General features: G+C 38.9%; 1 protein-coding gene across 5 annotated transcripts in view; it reads left to right on the top strand.

The window, feature by feature from the left end:
* Window positions 1–18153, top strand: part of LOC134751406 (uncharacterized) — a 34598-nt gene extending 16445 nt beyond the window's left edge. For 3 of the 5 annotated variants that reach the window (XM_063686802.1, XM_063686803.1, XM_063686800.1), the window contains 10 exons: window positions 6832–6942; window positions 7855–7974; window positions 8692–8751; window positions 10671–10787; window positions 12252–12312; window positions 13325–13436; window positions 14401–14486; window positions 15374–15545; window positions 16087–16621; window positions 18053–18153. In XM_063686802.1, the coding sequence (XP_063542872.1) occupies window positions 6832–6942; window positions 7855–7974; window positions 8692–8751; window positions 10671–10787; window positions 12252–12312; window positions 13325–13436; window positions 14401–14486; window positions 15374–15545; window positions 16087–16621; window positions 18053–18132 (1454 nt within the window). In that variant the 3' untranslated portion in view covers window positions 18133–18153. Of the gene's footprint in view, window positions 1–5146; window positions 5386–6831; window positions 6943–7854; window positions 7975–8691; window positions 8752–10670; window positions 10788–12251; window positions 12313–13324; window positions 13437–14400; window positions 14487–15373; window positions 15546–16086; window positions 16622–18052 lie in introns of those variants that run through there. The other 2 variants (XM_063686804.1, XM_063686801.1) reach the window with 2 other exon arrangements.
* Window positions 18154–18256: the final 103 nt, after the last annotated feature.

The following is an 18256-nucleotide window of genomic DNA, read 5'->3' as shown; positions in this document are numbered from 1 at the left end:
TTCAAAACCTTACCATACTCGCTCTGGAGTCAGCCAGGGCTCGATTCTCGGCCCGTTGCTCTTTGGAGTTATGGTGAACGACCTGGCTTCGGTTCCTAAGTACGCCAGATGCTTACTTTATGCCGATGATCTGAAACTGATTTATGGCATACAGGATATATCGGATTGTATGTCACTGCAAGATGATATTGACCGAGTATATCAGTGGAGTCTCGATAACGGACTTCTATTTAATGCTGCAAAATGTGCACTTATGACATTTAGTAGGGCCCGCAATCCGCTATATAATAAATATCTTCTAGATTCCGAATCAATAGCTAGAGTCAATACTATTCGGGATTTAGGAGTTATTCTGGATGCGAACCTTAACTTCCATGAGCATATGTATACGCTGGCTCGTACCTGTTACAAGAGACTAGGGTTCGTTACTCGGATGACTAGGGATTTCATAGACGCCAGGTCAATAAAACTCCTTTACACCGCTCTTGTCAGAAGCAAGCTTGAAGCGGCTTGTGTTGTTTGGAACCCCTATGAAACAACCTATATCCTGCTGCTAGAGCGAGTGCAAAAGGCGTTTCTACGCTCCCTCTACAAAAAAATGTACGGATATTACCCATTTTTATACCCTACAAATTTTTTGCAGGGTACATTAGGTTTTAACTCACTTGAGGTGAGGCGAAATTACAGACTATGTACTTTAGCCAGTAGAATTTTACGTGGGGATTCTGACTGCCCCGAACTAGTAGCTCAGTTGCTGCGTCTATATGTTCCCTCACCGACTAGAGTTCTGTTTCGACCGCGTTGTCGCCATTTGTTAGCGCTGCCACCAGTACGAACTGTGTCCCGCCGTAAATCACCGCTTGTTCAAGCCTTGCACCTGCTAAACTCACTCCTCGAATCAGCACCAAACTGTGATGTGTTTGCGAGTGGATGGTTGGACGTGTGTTATGAATGCTTGAGGTTCTGCGAGACGAGGAATGAACGGCCTTCTTCTGTTATATGTTAGTTTAGATTTGTGTACTATGTGTATGAAATGTCTATTGGTTTCACAGTGCTTTGGATCACTGTTATGCTGTGAAATGTAATGAATAAAAAATAAATAAATAAATAAAATATGGATAAATGATTTTTTTTTTGTATTTATTATTTTTATGATTTTGCCCCTTGTTCTTTCACTGATATGTGTTTGTACGAAATTGTTAAATAACAAACAAAACCGTGAACGCCATCTAGCCGAGAATAGATTAAAAGTTGGTATTGGTGGAAGCGCCATCTGTGCGAGTTTTTTCCTTAGACTGTATTCATCTTATACGGACAACAAACAAATTATTTATTCGTCGATCATAGGTGTACACAACATGATATTGCATATGATGGTAAAAAAGAAAAATTGTTCCACTATGTCGTACCCAAGGGCATACGAAATTCTGTTTGTTAGCTTACATAACATAATAGCAATTAGCATGCACCATGCACTAAATTAATATTTACAATCAGTGTGTATGTCAAACAAGCAATTAACTTAAATGTCCAGTAATATTTCTTAACAATTATATAAAAATCGTAATAAGTTTTTTCATTATAGGTAATACATGTCACATTTTCCATTCAAGAATAACTATATAATAATCAGTACATGTTTTCAATTACAAATTCATTACAGGAGTAGAAAGCCTTCCTAACCAAAAATTCTTTGACAGATTTTTTAAATATACCAATGTCACACACTTTCCTTATATGTTCAGGTAATTTATTATATACTCTAGGAGCCATACCGAGAACGCTTTTCGACAAGAGAGCAGTTCTTGATGGATGTGCACAGACCATGTGTTGCAAACGTTGACTGTTAAGACATCGAAATATATCTGGATGTTTTTTCACAAATATTACTATTTCATAAATGTATATACAGGGAAGAGTTAATATTATCAAATTTACGAAATATGGCTTACATGATACTGTGGGCAGTAGATGATGAGTCGCTCTAAGGCATTTTTTCTGAGCTTTGAAAGCCAAGTACCAGTCAGTCGAATTCCCCCAAAAAATTATGCCATATCGGAGTCTAGAAGATACATATGCATGATAAGCGGTTAACACAACAGATTGGCTAGCTACTTTATTTAGCATATACAGTGCATAGGAGTAACGACTTAACTTTTTACATAAATTATCAATCTGACTTTTCCAATTCATGTTGCTGTCTAAAACCAATCCTAAAAATGTTGCGTTGTAGACTTCTACAAGTTGTTGCCCCCTATATTTGACATCTAAATCTTCCAGTTCATTCTTCCTTTGTCTAAAATTTATCTTTATTAATCTTTGTTTTATCAATATTTATTTTTAGATTGTTTTCATTAAGCCATTTTACAATACATTCTAAAGCATTACTCATTTCAAAATTAATATTAATGTCATAATTATTCAAATTTTTACCAGTAAAAATAGCGGTGCTATCATCCGCAAAAAGGACCATTGGAGAGTTAGTTATTTTGGGAAGGTCATTTATATAGGTAATAAAGAGCAAAGGCCCTAAAATGCTTCCTTGCGGCACCCCATAAAAAGATTCTCTCAAATCTGACGTATATGTGACTTCTGTTTTAGTTTCATAACATAGCTTCGTTATTACAGTATACTGCTTCCTATCACTAATATATGACTCAATTAAGTTTAGTACATTGCCTCTAACACCATATTTTCTTAGCTTATTTATTAAGATCTTGGGATGCACACAGTCAAACGCTTTCGTCAAGTCCATTGCTGTTACGGGTATTCGTTTGTCCATGCTAACTACAACTTTTGACACCAGTTCATATATCGCTTCGTCAATAGACCGAGTGGAGACATTAAGATCTACTACATCCGGATGTGGCCCTTTTTTTGTGCTTTCGGCCAATTCTAATTTTTTAAATATTTTTTTCCAAATTTATCATCACTTTTATGAACGTGTGCCATGGGGCTTATACTTGTATCAGACGTGACGTAGACATGACATGACGTAGTAGATCATACGGTCGCCGCCCGTACTATTAAGTCCCTCCACACTCGCGTTCGCGGCTTCGCACCGCGATTCGCACACGAGTGTGTGTGGAGGGAGCTTTACAGCGACAACGTGAAAGGTACAAAAACCTAGCGTAAATAAAAAAAATTGTACCACAGCGTGTTTTCTTAACCTTTTGAACGCCAAGCATTGACGTAACTCGACGTGACACCGCAATGAAGCAAAATAAAACCTTAGAGAACAATAGTGATTACAAAACAGGATATCGATATTTTCACTGATTTCGTTTTTGACATACTTAGATTAGAAGAACCACTACACAGGTGTTTTACAATATAATATTAGATAATTCTGGCTTTTAGCTCTACTAAAAACCTTTAAATAACGTATTTAAATATCAAAATGTACTTGTAACTTCCACTCAAATCTCTCAATAATGCCACATCACTACTTGGTGGTGACGTCAGGCATCGGACGTGAAGTGCCGTCATGGGCGCACGGAACACTGATAAGCGCGCGTTACTCAGAGATGTGCAAACCCATTGTCGATTATTATTACCTACTAATTAGCAAACTGCAGTATCGTTACAATAAAATAAATGCATAAGGGGTTACATTATCACAAAAGGTCAGTACCGTCTTTCAAACCAAGTTGTTTAAATTAAGCACGAAAACAAGTACCGTAACAGCACAAATAGCAGTTATTTTAGCAAAAACAACTCCTATTACAAAATGTATGGGATTAAGCCATATCTATTATTGATGGCGCTAGCGTGTTTGTCGGAACTGCGCGAAACGATTTCTATTAGGAGATTGTTACTTTCATATAATAATATTATTCCTCCATGACTCGGTCACATCACTAGGCGACGTCAAGTGCCGTTTTTGGCGTGGCTAGCTATGCTATTTACTGGGTAAGTCGTATTATAACATAATGTTGTTTTTTTTTAACCTTCTATTCATAGTTGAATTGTAATAAAGTTATACAATAAAGTAGAAGGGCAAAATAAAATAATGCAAATACAAACAAAGAAATATAGTTATTTATTAAAGAGTCTTTGATAAATTAAGTTTGGACGGCAAATGACGTCGGCGGCGTGAGTGGCACAAAATGTCGACGACGTGATTTACCGTCTTTGGCGGTCAAAAGGTTAAAAATGAAATTGATAAGGTAAAAAACCGGCCAAGTGCGAGTCGGACTCGCGCACGAAGGGTTCCGTACCATTACGGAAAAAAACAGCAAAAAATCACGTTTGTTGTATGGGAGCCCCATTTAAATATTTATATTATTCTGTTTTTAGTAATTGTTGTTATTGCGGCAACAGAAATACATCATCTGTGAAAATTTCAACTGTCTAGCTATCACGGTTCATGAGATACAGCCTGGTGACAGCGTAGTCTTAGTAATAGGGTCCAGTTTTTACCCTTTGGGTACGGAACCCTAAAAATGATGGCGCCCGCAAAAAATGTTATAGCAATGTAAAATTCACGTAGGTACTAAATAGTACAATTTAGGTACAAAAATCTCGCCATCCTGAATCACTTTAATATTAGATTAGTGGCAACACTGTGTAATTGTCAAATTGACGTTGGTGTGTATAATAAAAATAAATAATAACTAACTTTTTGATTATTCCGAGATTTTGTTAATGGCTCCGAGGAAATGTTGTGTGCCTTTGTGCACGGTTATACAAGGAGACGGTTAGTAAGTAAAATGTCCCCAGCCAGAGTGGCGGAGCTCCTACTTTGCCTTCTAAAGGTGGCGCGCCTTTACACGACAAACCTAGCTTTAAAAGTTGGGTTGGGCTTATCAAAGGGAGGGGCCTTTACCTTACTACATTTTATGTAGTACAAAATACCTTTAACATTGTAAATATTAGGTATCCCTCCTATCATTGTAATGGTTGATCTTAGAGAAAATGTTAATAACATTACAACATTACCTACCTATACATTGCCTGTTAGTTTGCTAAAATTATAATTAATTTTATTTTTAGGTTTAGTACTTCTAGTTTTAATTCTCTAAATGTTTTGACCCACATGGGATTAAATGAACATTACAACAGATTCTTATTAGTAGAAGATAAAAAAATCTCAAAAAATTTCAGTCAAAAGAATTTAATTTAACCCCCTGGGGGGCCCCCTTTATTTTATCCTTCTTTCAGGCACCAAGATGCATGGGTTTCCGAACCCTTTCAATCCGCAAAACCCTATTGAAACAGAAAGATTTCGAACGTGGGTAATGAGAATTGGAGGTGATATTGTGGGGCAGGCTGATACAATTATATTTAATAACAGGCGTATATGCCATCGGCACTTTGAGGATGTCTACACATTTCCCAATATGCGCATCACTCGATCAGCTATACCGACGCTCAATTTACCTGGTTAGTTTAAACGTATAACTTTAACATTGCCTATCTAATCCGGTACCCTAGCTAAGGCAGCATTTGATTCGATTCGAGGATGCGTAGCGGGTAGCGAGGTGCTACATCTTTGATGGAAACACGGTCTACTCCAGCCGGGCTAGCACATGATTGGCGCGAGAGTATGTCGCGGCGACATAGATTACCCGCCCCCCTTTAATTCATACGGTTAGTAAAAGACGGGTAGTCTATCTCGCGGCGAGATACTGTCGCGCCAATCATGTGCTCGGCCTACAGTGATTGTTGTAATCCAAATTGCCCAGACACGGGTGCTCTGCCTTTGATAGCCATGAAAATTTTGTGTGTACTTCACTGATGTTATTGTATGATAGTTTATTAAAGTAATATGTAAATATTCTGTCTTTCATTTATTTGCTATTTTAAGTGTTTTATATTCTGATGTAGCAAAATGTTGTTGTCAGTTGTCCATTAAATAGATATTATTGGGCCTTCATCTGCATGTAACAGATGTTAATATAATTAAGTCTTATTTCTGAAACAATACAATAATCTGATCACAGAATCTCTTAAGTCTTATAGTAAATTATAAGTAACATATTGTACATATTTTATTTTTATTTTATTTTATTTTGTAACATTTTATATATATTTTGGTTGTACCCCTTCAAATTATGGAAGAGCCCGGGGCCTTCTGCCACAAGTATAACCCTATTGTTATTTAAATGTACACCAAATAAATTATTTAAATTTTTAAATATACAGTGTAAACTCTCTATAACGAATCTCAAGGGACCGAGCATTTTTTATTGTTATAGAGAGTTATCGTTATATGGAGTGAAGAAAAAAACAACCAAATTCACTAAAAAAGTATTTACCTATTTGATAAAATTGGTAATTACATTATTCTTATTACATACTTATATATAGTCTGTTAACTTTGCCTGATGTTTTTTGCTATACCAGATCGCCGGTAATTATTTTGTTACGATAGGTACCTCGTGTGTTTAGTTTGGGTCCATCATTTCCAGAAAAAACCACGTAACGTAATGATGCACGTGTTTAAGGCAATTAACAATAATAAAAGAAAGACGGCTGTTTCTGACCTCAAAAGTTTTGTCGGCATCTTTTGTCAAATGATAAGAAAACGTCATGAACAATAAATATTTACTGTGTCAAAAAATGAACACATTTCTTCGTAATAGAGAATGGCGGTTGCGCTATAGAGCGTTTATCAATGTATGGGTTTTAAGTTAAACCAACCAAATTGTGCTCACTTCTACGTTATAGGGAGTTTATCGTTATAGAGAGTAACGTTATACAGAGTTTACACTGTACTTACACCCGATATATTTGACCACTTTGGCCGTCATTATATATTTATTCCTGACTGTAGGTACCAAAAATGACATTTGTGTCGATCACTTCATTATTAACTTTTGTCTACAGGCACAACTGGCACGAATAAGACTTCTACTGAACCCGTACCAAAATTACAACAGGCTGACGTTCACTTGGACCATTTGTATTGTAAGAAAGAAACGCTGCAAACGCCAGTTGGTAAGTCAGTGCAAACTGCAGAAACAAATATGTGGCTTTCCATATAGAAGGGTCCTTTAGGTCCTTATGCTTCAAGTGCAATAAGGTTCTTTCCAACAGAAATTTTGTTAAAAATTTCCTCATTGCAAATGAAGCATAAGGACCCTTCTGTGGAAATGTTATGTGGCTTTCCAACACAGAAGGGTCCTTATGCTTCATTTGCAATGAGGAAATTTTTAACAAAATTTCAAGTGCAATAAGGTTTTTCTGAAATTCCAACAGAAATATTGTTAAAATCTCTGATGGAAAGCCACATATATTAATTACAGCTGATTTTCCAGCTTTGCCGGCCTGCCAGAGAAGGTTATTTATTATTATTTTATTATTAAGGTTTGCCAACAGGTGTAATACAGATACAAATCACACACAACACACACATTACATTACATACACAAGAGTGGCATAGTAGTTTAATGAGTTTAATCCAATTTTTGAGTTGTTTATATGTACACGGTTGGCTGGTGAAATCGACTTTGCGGATGATTTTGAATTATAAATATTTGATTAGGATCATCATCATCTCAGCCGAAAGACGTCCACTGCTGGACAAAGGCCTCTCCACAACGAACGGTCATTCGCTGCCCTCAACCAACGGTTTCCCGCGACTTTAACCAGATCGTCGATCCATCTAATCTGGGGCCATCCCACGCTGCGTCTTCCGGTACGTGGTCGCCACTCGAGAACCTTTCTGCCCCATCGGCCATCTGTTCTGCGAGCAATGTGGCCCGCCCACTGCCGCTTAAGTCTGGCAATTCTCCGAGCTATGTCGACCACTTTAGTTCTCCTGCGGTTCTCCTGATTTGTTATATTTTAGATTTAGTAATTGACTACTATTCTGTAGTGTAAATATTGTAAAGAGTTTTTTGTCCACAGAAGTGCAACCTGCAACAAATGATGGAAGTAGCAAATTAGACAGTGATGTAGAGACTGATGAACAGATAGAGACAGATGAAGACGCATTTGACAATGATTCGCCGCCCTCGCCTGTGCCAGGTATTTGATTTTATTTCTGTATATCCTACTAAGGCCCAGCCATAACAAAAAAACCGGCTAAGTGCGAGTCGGACTCGCGTTCCAATTCCAAGGGTTCCGTACATTACAAAATTTAAACTACGTGTTTTTTATGTGAAACGTGACGTGAGTGAAATGTCTTTAAAAAACCAAGTGATTAAGTCGGACTCACGCTTGACTGCATATTTCTACTATTTTGTGTATTTTTTTCAAAATTTTAGACCCAGTAGTTTCGGAGATAAGGTTGGGGGGGGGATGGTCTTCTTGCCTTTATTCTTCAATAACACTGATACTAACTAAACTAAACTAAAAAAAAAAAAAATTGTCAGTATATAAGAACAAACAAAACTATACTCATCCTTTTCTTTTAGGTGCTAGTACTAGTGTAAGACAAAGACAGTATGATTCTCTCTGTCTGTGTCTGAAATGAGACAGTTTGCCAAAACAAACTATATTTTAAAATTGAAGGAAAGACTGACGGATCTTCTTACTGCAAAAGCTGCAGAACTTAGTCTATTTGTGATTTGAGAGATTAGCAATATGGGGACCCCCACTGGAGTTTAGAATCTAAAGTTATACCAAGAAAAACTGTACTATCTACCAGTTCTAATTCCTCATCCTACACAACGACACTTGTTTGCTCATTCCTTATGTTACTCGTGACAATATTATTAGAAGGGATCGGTTTGATTGTTTCAGAGATTGGCAACACTCACGAAAACATTTTCTCGTGGCAGAGAACAGAGTTGATAGAAGCAGGTAATGTTTTCTTCACATTCTCTTTTTATTAACCATTACTTTAAGTTTTTTTTAATACGACGTCGGTGGCAAACAAGTATACGGCCCGCCTGATGTTAAGCAGTCTCCGTAGCCTATGTACGCCTGCAACTCCAGAGGAGTTACATGCGCGTTGCCGACCCTAACACTCCTCTCCCTCGAGCTCTGGCAACCTTACTCACCGGCAGGAACACAACACTATGATTAGGGTCTAGTGTTATTTGGCTGCGGTTTTCTGTAAGGTGGAGGTACTTCCCCAGTTGGGCTCTGCTCTAGATCTGGAATGACATCCGCTGTCCTGTGCCCTACCACACAAAGCGAGATGTCATTCGCAGTGCCCATACCTCTCTTTTGGACATAGTTTAAGGACATACCCGGGTCCGGACGTAGTTTATGGACATACCCGGGTCCAAAAGTACTTATATTCTGACGCCGCACCAACGTGCAAGACGTCATTGCCAAATTAAAATTGACATGTTGCCAGGCAAAGTGATAAGTCATCACTGATGTCAGGTGGGCCAAAGTAAACGGAATGGTGGCCGCTTTAATACCTCGGCTAGACTACGCTCATCACGCTGCCATGATGTTGCCCGCTCCGGCCACACACTGCCCTATTCGCGCGATTAACCTTCTGGACGCCAATGACGAATATATCGGCACCGCAGGTCCAACTCCAAAGACCGATTAATCCGTCACAGACCACAGAGCAACATAGACCTACATGCATGTGCATAAAGTTCAATTTCAGTTTTGACACTTCGGTGACGTGGCGTCCGAGTGACAGCTTTTGTGTTTGGCGTCGAAAAGGTTAAGGGTCTCCGGCAGGCTTGGTTCTCCATAGAAACGTAATTCCGCTCTCATTTTAAAACGACTAGCTAGATTGCTCTGAAACTTTGTACTTACAATAGGATAAGGTATATCTATGTCTGTAATTAGTTTATGTAGCTTCAGATACAATAGTTAAAAAAATACAGTGAATTGTAAGTTTTTCTTACAAAACTTGTTTTTGCTCTATTTTATTTGTTTTATAAACTGGAGCTATATATAAACTAATTTCAGATCTAGATATACCTCATGTCATTGTATGTGCAAAGTTTCATTACAATCCGAGCTTGCCGGGGACTTAATCGCGACGCTCCATACTGCATTTTTTTTTTTATAAACTTTATTGCACGATATAAAATTGTACAAAAGGCGGACTTAATGCCTTAAGGCATTCTCTACCAGTCAACCATTGGGTCAAACAGAAACGTGTAGTTAGTGCAGGATTGTAGAAAGCGAGAGGAAATATGAAACACAACTCAAATTATTCTAAACAATATATGTTTTATTTATACACTTACACATATAAGAATAACAACAATATATACCTACATATTCCCGGTCCTTTCGCGCCAAAAAAACGACAAAATAGTAAACGGCGGGCATGACGAGTAGCGCGGTCACACTACGTCTCTGCCTACTTCCCATGCCACTCGTCGAGTATGTGGCTGGGGTATAAGACGAAAGGAGTGCCTGGCATCCGTTGGTTGGGTGGATGACATTCGAATTGCGGGTCACTTCTGGATGAGATTGGCTCAGCACCGAGATAAGTGGCGTACTCGTAGGCCTCTCGCCTATGCTCAGCAGTGGGCGATAAAAGGCTGATATGATAACTACAAGTACATCTTTACCTTTAGACATACTTTTTTTTTTCAATCTAGTTTTTAATTCACTAACTGGTCGCCCAAGATACAGGCTATGCCTATGTTGGGGACCCCTGTTTATACTGTTATAAATGTACCGCTGTATGCGCGCAACCTGGACCTAATGTACCTGGACCTCTATCTGCAAATTCCCATTTTTGTGTGTGCAAAATAAACATATTTTTCATTTTTTTTTTCATTTTTCGTATATTTCAGATGCTCCTGAAGCTCCGACACCCGTGTCCGAGAAACTAAAATTGGCTGACGATGTCGTGACGCTGTCCTTGTTCTGTGACGACGACCCTCCCATACAATCCGAGCCGAGTGCACCAGGCAAGTCACTACTCGCCTAACCCTGGGCAAATAATGAAATTCTATTTTATTCACTTCTCGCCTAACCCCGTTATCAGGGGCCCATTTCTCGAACGATATTAGTCTAATATTATTAGTGTGTTGCTATAGTAACCCATACGACTTGACAGTTCGTGGACTAATAATAGAACTTAACCTTAGAAGAATAATAGAACCTTTCTAGAAATGGGCCCCAGATCAATGTTGCAAAATAATGGATGGCAGTAATATGTACTACCCTAATGAGGGCTATCGTTTTTTTGCTCACCAGTTGGCGCCTCTGTTGATGGTGGTCCAAAAGACTAAAGAACAGCTGTTAGTCATTGAAGTGACAAGTGACATTTGACATTTCGAACTATGGAAAAGACCACCATCTACACTAGCGCCCCTAGCGGCGAATTCATACGCGTTAGCCCTCATTTCGCCTTTAGTACTTACATAACTTTGCCTTAAAGCGTTAAATCATAATTTTTCTATAAATTTTAAAGGCTGATCATATACTCATGGACAAATTTAATTAATTAAGGTTTAATTACTGGATTACTTACTGCTTACTGCTAGCCTTTCTCCGCAGACGTCTTGTCTGGTTGTCCTTGGCATAGACCTCTCCCATATTCCTCCACGAGTCCCTGTCCAGAGCCTGTCTTCTCCAGAAGGCTCCAGCCACCTGCCTGAACTCGTCTTCCCATCTCATTTTTTGTCTTCCATCATCCCTTTTTCCGTTTCTTGGGTACCATGTTGTGATGTCTTTTGACCATTTTTCTCTTTTGTCTCGTAGCATGTGGCCGGTCCACTTCCATTTTAGTTTTTTCGTAGTGTGGTTTACGTCGATTATTTTTGTTCTCTTTCTAATGTCCTCCAGTTTTATTCTATCTCTGTTTTATATTCAACATGCTTCTTTCCATACTATTTTGGCAGACTTGGAGAGCTTTCCTCTCCTTGACAGTTAGGGCCCAAGTTTGACATCCATATGTAAGGCAGGGAAGGATACAAGTGTTAAATACTTTGGACTTAATGTTTGTTGGTATTTGGTTGTTCTTCACTATTTCCTTTAATGACCAATATCTTTTCCATGAGTTCCCGATTCTAGTGTCTACTTCTTGTTGTGTCAAGTTTTGAGGTGATATCACTTGTCCAAGATATGTGTATTGTTCTACATAGGCAATTTAATATAATTACTGGATTACAGCACCTAATTAAACTTTGTTTTGCGTTCCTCTAAATTTGTCCCATGAGTGTATATGCTGGTTATACATTACAACTATAATACTAATAAAATGTGACCATTCCACACTAATATAGTCGAACAGTCATTCAAGTTAATGCTAATAACTCTCTGCTCAGTGATATGTTAACTTCTGTAGTTATAATATCGTGATAAATCTCTCTTACAAGAAAGTAGGAATATCGTTCTTTTTTCTCGGGCGATAAAGTAATGTTTTGTAGTTGCAGCAGTTCTTGAAGATGTCACAGTCCGTTGTAAGGATTGTACAGCAGTCATTGACGGGTGAGTGTCATTATAGATTTTTACAGTACATCTGGTGCTCCATTATGACACCTTGTGCTATAATAAGCACATTAAGTAACTACGTCGAAAATTTAAAGGGCCATTATGTACAGTCAAGGGCATAAACATTCCCAAAGTTTCAAAAATATGTGTACGCTCTTACACCTTAGACAATAAAGTCGTGTTCACATATTTTTGAGCCATTTGTCTGGATCGCTATTTTTGCCTTCGCCTGTACTGTAAAACGTTGTACAATACACGTGCGAATAGCCAATTCGCACTTGTATAGTAAATAACTATAATGCAACAGTTGTATAAGGGTCGGTTGCACCAAACTGTTTGTCATCGTTAACGAGTTCGCTAAATTTTATTGTATAGAAAGTTTTAGTAAACCGCCGCGGCGCGCCGGGTGACGTTGATCAGTCTGTCAAGTGCGGATGGTGCAACTGGCACTAAGAGGGGCAAAAACGGCGACTGGAGTGGGCTACGATAAGAGCCAAAGGTGTACTTTTAAATGATGATTTTTAATAAATAAGTTTTCATATGTACTTTATCAATTTGTATGTAATTGCAACACAAACCGTTTGATTACACCAACGCGAAGAAAATACGAACGGTAAAACTTTACATTATGTAATCCATCATCACTTATAAGTCAGTTCTACCAGTCAACGTGAGAAAAAAACTCATTACATCAAATTTTGCACATAACCAAAGTTCGGACAAATTATCGCAAAAATAAATATGGCATGGAACAGGATCAAAAAAATTTACCAATTTTGAACTCCAGTTTTGAGTATAATCTGGAAATTTTATTCCAAAATACTGTACATAATAGGAGTTTAATAAATCTTGTCCTCTTTTGAGATATAAATGATTTTTGATGGTTTTGCGATGATTTGTCCGATCATTGCACATAAGATAAAATGCAACTTTCTCATCAGTTTTTTAAGAGTACCGTAGGCGTGTTGGGCGGTCAAAGGGATAACAGCTGTGTGTTTGTCACGTGCAGGTTTTCGTTTTGGTGCGTGCAGTGCTTGCGCGGTGCGCTTTGCGTCGCGTGCGCGGCGAGCGAAACGCATTATGCGCATTACGTGTTACGCTCGCCAAAGGGAGCCACACAGGTCAGTACCTACCACGCAACCTATAGACCCTACATTAGCGTCTTTTCAGCGTCGGCCTCTAGTCAATTCTATAGCCGGTTCGACGCAACGATGACACTCAAAAGACGCTAGTGTGGGGTGACCAATAGAGAGACCCCATATGGTGTCTCTCTATTGGTCACCCCACACTAGCGTCTTTTGAGCGTCTGCGTCTAGTCAGCGCTATAAAATATGGTGTCGCTGTGCATTTGCGCCAACGTTTCGTCGAGCAGAAGCCATAGAGACACTCCCACATAAGCATTTCCACACACTCAAAAGACGCTAGTGTGGGATGATTAATAGAGAGACAACATATACTAGCATCTTTTGAGTGTCGGCGTTTAGACAGCGCTTAAAAACCGGCCAAGTGCGAGTCGGACTCGCGCACGAAGGGTTCCGTACCATTACGCAAAAAACGGCAAAAAAATCATGTTTGTTGTATGGGAGCCCCACTTAAATATTTATTTTATTCTGTTTTTAGTATTTGTTGTTATAGCGGCAACAGAAATACATCATATGTGAAAATTTCAACTGTCTAGCTATCACGGTTCATGAGATACAGCCTGGTGACAGACGGACAGCGGAGTCTTAGTAATAGGGACCCGTTTTTACCCTTTGGGTACGGAACCCTAAAAATGGTGTAGCTGTGCATTTGCGCCAACGTTTCGTCGTGCAACAGACATAGAGACACCCCTACATAAGCATTTCCCGAGCGTCGGCGTCTAGTCAATACTATGGCCGGTTCGACGCAACGTTCACACTCAAAAGTCAAAAGACGCTAGTGTGGGGTGACCAATAAAGAGACAACACGCTAGCGTCTCCCGAGCGTCGGTGTCTAGGTAACTCTTTAACTGCTGCTCGACGCAACGTTGGCGCAACTGCTAAGCGACGCCATTTTCCATGACATGAAGAGGGAAACATGAGAAATGTAACTTTTTTTGTACAGAACAAAACGCAGGCAGTGCTGGCGGTTATACGACAACAACTGGTTATGGAAAACTTACTAACACTCTACGAGACAGATGGAGAGGGGTATGTTTATTAGTCACTGTAGAAAGAGGAGTTGTGAAATGTATTAGTTCCCTTATATTGCTGGACTCGTCTCTCTCCGTATAGACTCTACAGAGGTTTATTTAGCTTCGCATTAGAGAAATAATTTTAGAGTGCTCACTCCAAAAAGGCATGGGACAAAATATCCTAAGTAATTAACAGGCCGCTGAGGCCGTAGTCAATTTTTGGAGCAAAAATGTAAAATTGATAGATTTAGTCGTTGAAATTATACACGTTTTGTTACGTAATATCTAAATAACAAGTATTGGTTTATATAAGCACGTCTGTTTTCTCATTTTGCCTTTTAATAATGAGGTTTGTTGTTATAGCGGCAACAGAAATACATCATCTGTGTAAATTTCAACTCTAGCTATCACAGTTCATGAGATACAGTCTGGTGACAGACAGACGGATAGAGGAGTCTTAGCAAAGAGGATATAATATTATAGAGCAGTACTGTCATAGTAAATTTTGTAACCACAGTAAATTCACTGCCATCTATCGACACACTTTAAAACTAAAAATTAAGATTTTTAAAAATACGATAAAATTTATTTAAATATATAAATGTTTTTTTTTATTTGCATCAATTATTTTTATTATTTTGACCCATGTTCTTTCACTAAAATGCGTTAAAATTGTTAAATAACAAGCGAAACCGTGAACGCCCTCTATACGAGAGTAGGCCAAAGGTAGTAGCGACATCTGATCGAGAATCAAATTTTCGTGATTTTCGAGGCACGTTTTTTCCTTAGACTGTATCCATCTATTACGGAGTTATATATATATTTTTGGTCTTAGTAATAGGGTCCCGTTTTAACCCTTTGGGTACGAAACCCTAAAAATTACCCATAAAGTTGTTTTTGCAGTGTGAAAGTGGAAGTAAAACATGAGCCGGAGGAGCCCGCGCCCGCCTCCCCCGACCCGCTTGCTGTGGGGCCACACCCCGACTCGCAAGACACCATGGAGATGGAGCCCTACCCCTACTCACAAGACACTTTGGAGGTGGAGCCCTACCCTGATACCACAGTAAAAAATAAGGTACTGGGAATTTGATATCTGTGCCGCTTCGTTATAAAGGTGTTATTACAGTGTGAAAGTGGAAGATAAACAACAGCCAGAGGAACCTTTGTCCCCCCGACCCGCTCGCAGTGGAGCCCCGCCCCGACCCGCTCACCGTGGAGGTGGAGCCCCACACCGATACCACAGTCACTCCAGAAACTTCCTGCCTCTAATTCTATAAAGAAAAAGAAACTGTATGTTATTTCATTATCTTTATAGTAATTTAAAATGTATTTTCTAATTAAATGTTAATTATAAGATCTAATGTAAAAGATGTGTCCCGCCGAGTTTCTTGCCGATCCCAGATTGGGAATGGGATACCCACCTCCAATTTAAAAGGGGTATCAATCTTCTCGGGCAGAGGTGTAGAGTTGAACTGGTGTAGCTTTATTTAACGTTCATAAGCACATTTCAATATGCCTACTTGAAAATAAACTTTATTTGTAATCCCCCAGATACCTAAAAACGTAGTCCGTCAATTAAAAACAATTCTAACTTGATTTATTCCTATCATTCACAGCGTGTTGACGAGGAAACAGACCACCAAACTGTCAAGCGTCTTCGACTCAACCCCCGAACGCGCAAACCAAACTCCACAGTTAAAATGAAAGCCGATTTTCAACAGAAACTCTTAAAGGTCCCAGCTAATGTTCTAAGAAGATACCAAACAGACCACACACTTTATCCTGGCATTTTGAGAGCACCAGATATCAGAGCGTCACAACAAAAACATGACGCACTTAATGTCAGAAGATCCCAAAAAGTCCACATACTTACACTTACTCCTAGCGATCTCATATCACGAGGTATTGAACTGGTAACTTCTAGCAAAATCACAGAATCACAAGTTCTTAGTCCAACTGCTAGCAATTTCAGAAGATCACGATCCCTAAATGTCCCAATAAGAGGATCGGAAACAGTTCAGGCACTCACTGGCGATCTCAAATCACAAGGTGTCATACAGGCCACTACTAGCAATTCAAGAGTGTCACAAGATGTTAGAGGTAGACCTATGAGAGATCCAAGTGAAATGCTTCGAACGGTGACGTCAGAAGGTAAGTTTTTTTTTATATCACTCCTTGTGAAACATAGTGTCACTATACAATAGTTATTTACGATACAAGTGCGGAAAAGAGGAAATTCGAAACGAGTGGCGATAAATTAAAACACGACCGCAGGGAGTGTTTTAAAACGACACGAGTTGCGAATTACCTATTCTCACGTGTATCGAACAACGTTTTACAGTACATATGGCCCTTTAAACTTTCGACATATGCACGAAAAGTGCACTTTACGCACTAGTGCGAGAAAGTAGCACCATATGTACTGTAAAATTCATTACCATTCAAATTGTGACGTTGTTCCATTTTTCAAGCACAAATCATTTTGTATTTTTGTATACTGACACTATGTTTCTCAAGGAACGATATATGTGGTATTTATCCTTTACACCCGGCCCGATATGATCATGAGGATTTTTTTTTAATTTATTTGCACAAAAGGTACATGCTTACAAATAAAACGTATCATATCGCCAAAAATGGAATCATACATTTACATGGTTGATTTACAGTTAAATGGGTTCAAATTATTGTCTTGTTTTTTGTCCCCAAAAAAGTGACTGAGTGGAGCTTTTTGTATGGGGTGAAATTTGGTGTTTAATTTTTCTCAAGAAAACTATAATCTACAGCTAGAAAGACATGCAATAGCACTCAATTTTTTTTTTATTTGATAAAATACAAAAATAGAAGCGTGACAGTGGTCAGAAATAAGACGAGGAAAATAATTTTGGCCCAAATGTCAATTTTAACACATGTCCTAGTGACATTCATTATTAAGTTAGCAAATCTCATTCGGTTGGAAAGGGTTATGCAGCCCCACCCATTGATGACTGGCAGTCAATGCCACTGTACGAGCGGGACACGAATAATAATTATGCGCGTGCGATTGAGATAGGAAATGTCGGGTCAATGTACGAAATTCTTTCTGCTTTGCGTCCTTTCTTTAGCAAATCTATAGTACTAGGTATACTTGCTTTAAGGTTTTATCGCGATCTTGATCTATTTGCGACCAGTCTGGCCTAGTCTGTATGACACCCTGCTTATGAAGTCGATGGTGGGTTCGAATCCCGGTAAGAGCATTTTATTTAAACTGAAATAAATTTCTGAAAGTAATGCGGGGTAGTCAATTTGAATAAAAATAAGGCCATTTTGGTCGAGCGCAATTAACGGCCTTAATTTGCCGTTGCCGCTCGCCGCGCCGCTTGCGTCCAGTCCATATCCTCATATCCTATAATATTTATTATTTATTTGTGTTGTTTTCGGGCAAAAGGTAACACATTGTCGCTTGCCATATGGACGCTCTGACAGGTTGTTGTTGGTTGTTGTAAAGATACAAGCAATTCTCATCCTTATGGTAAGCGACGATGTGGTACCTTTTGATTGAAAACGTCACATTTATCTAATTGAAACTATTGTTTGTTCCAGCTGCGGTGCAGCTGCAGCCCCTTACCGCAGAAGATATAAGGAAGTGGTCGGCCGACAGGAAGAGGCGAAGAAACGACTGAAATAAACATAAACATTAACACCTTAAACTGCTGTTTTGTTTTTTCTCTTAGACCCCAAACGATAGGGTTTATCCCTTCCGGAACAAGGCCCAACACATGCGCTGAAATTATTAGAAATTCAGCA

The sequence above is a fragment of the Cydia strobilella genome, chromosome 22, assembly GCF_947568885.1.
Source record: "Cydia strobilella chromosome 22, ilCydStro3.1, whole genome shotgun sequence".
In the NCBI taxonomy this organism is placed as follows: domain Eukaryota; kingdom Metazoa; phylum Arthropoda; class Insecta; order Lepidoptera; family Tortricidae; genus Cydia; species Cydia strobilella.
Note: the sequence above shows the minus strand (reverse complement) of the source record. Positions and strands in the feature narration are given on the sequence as shown.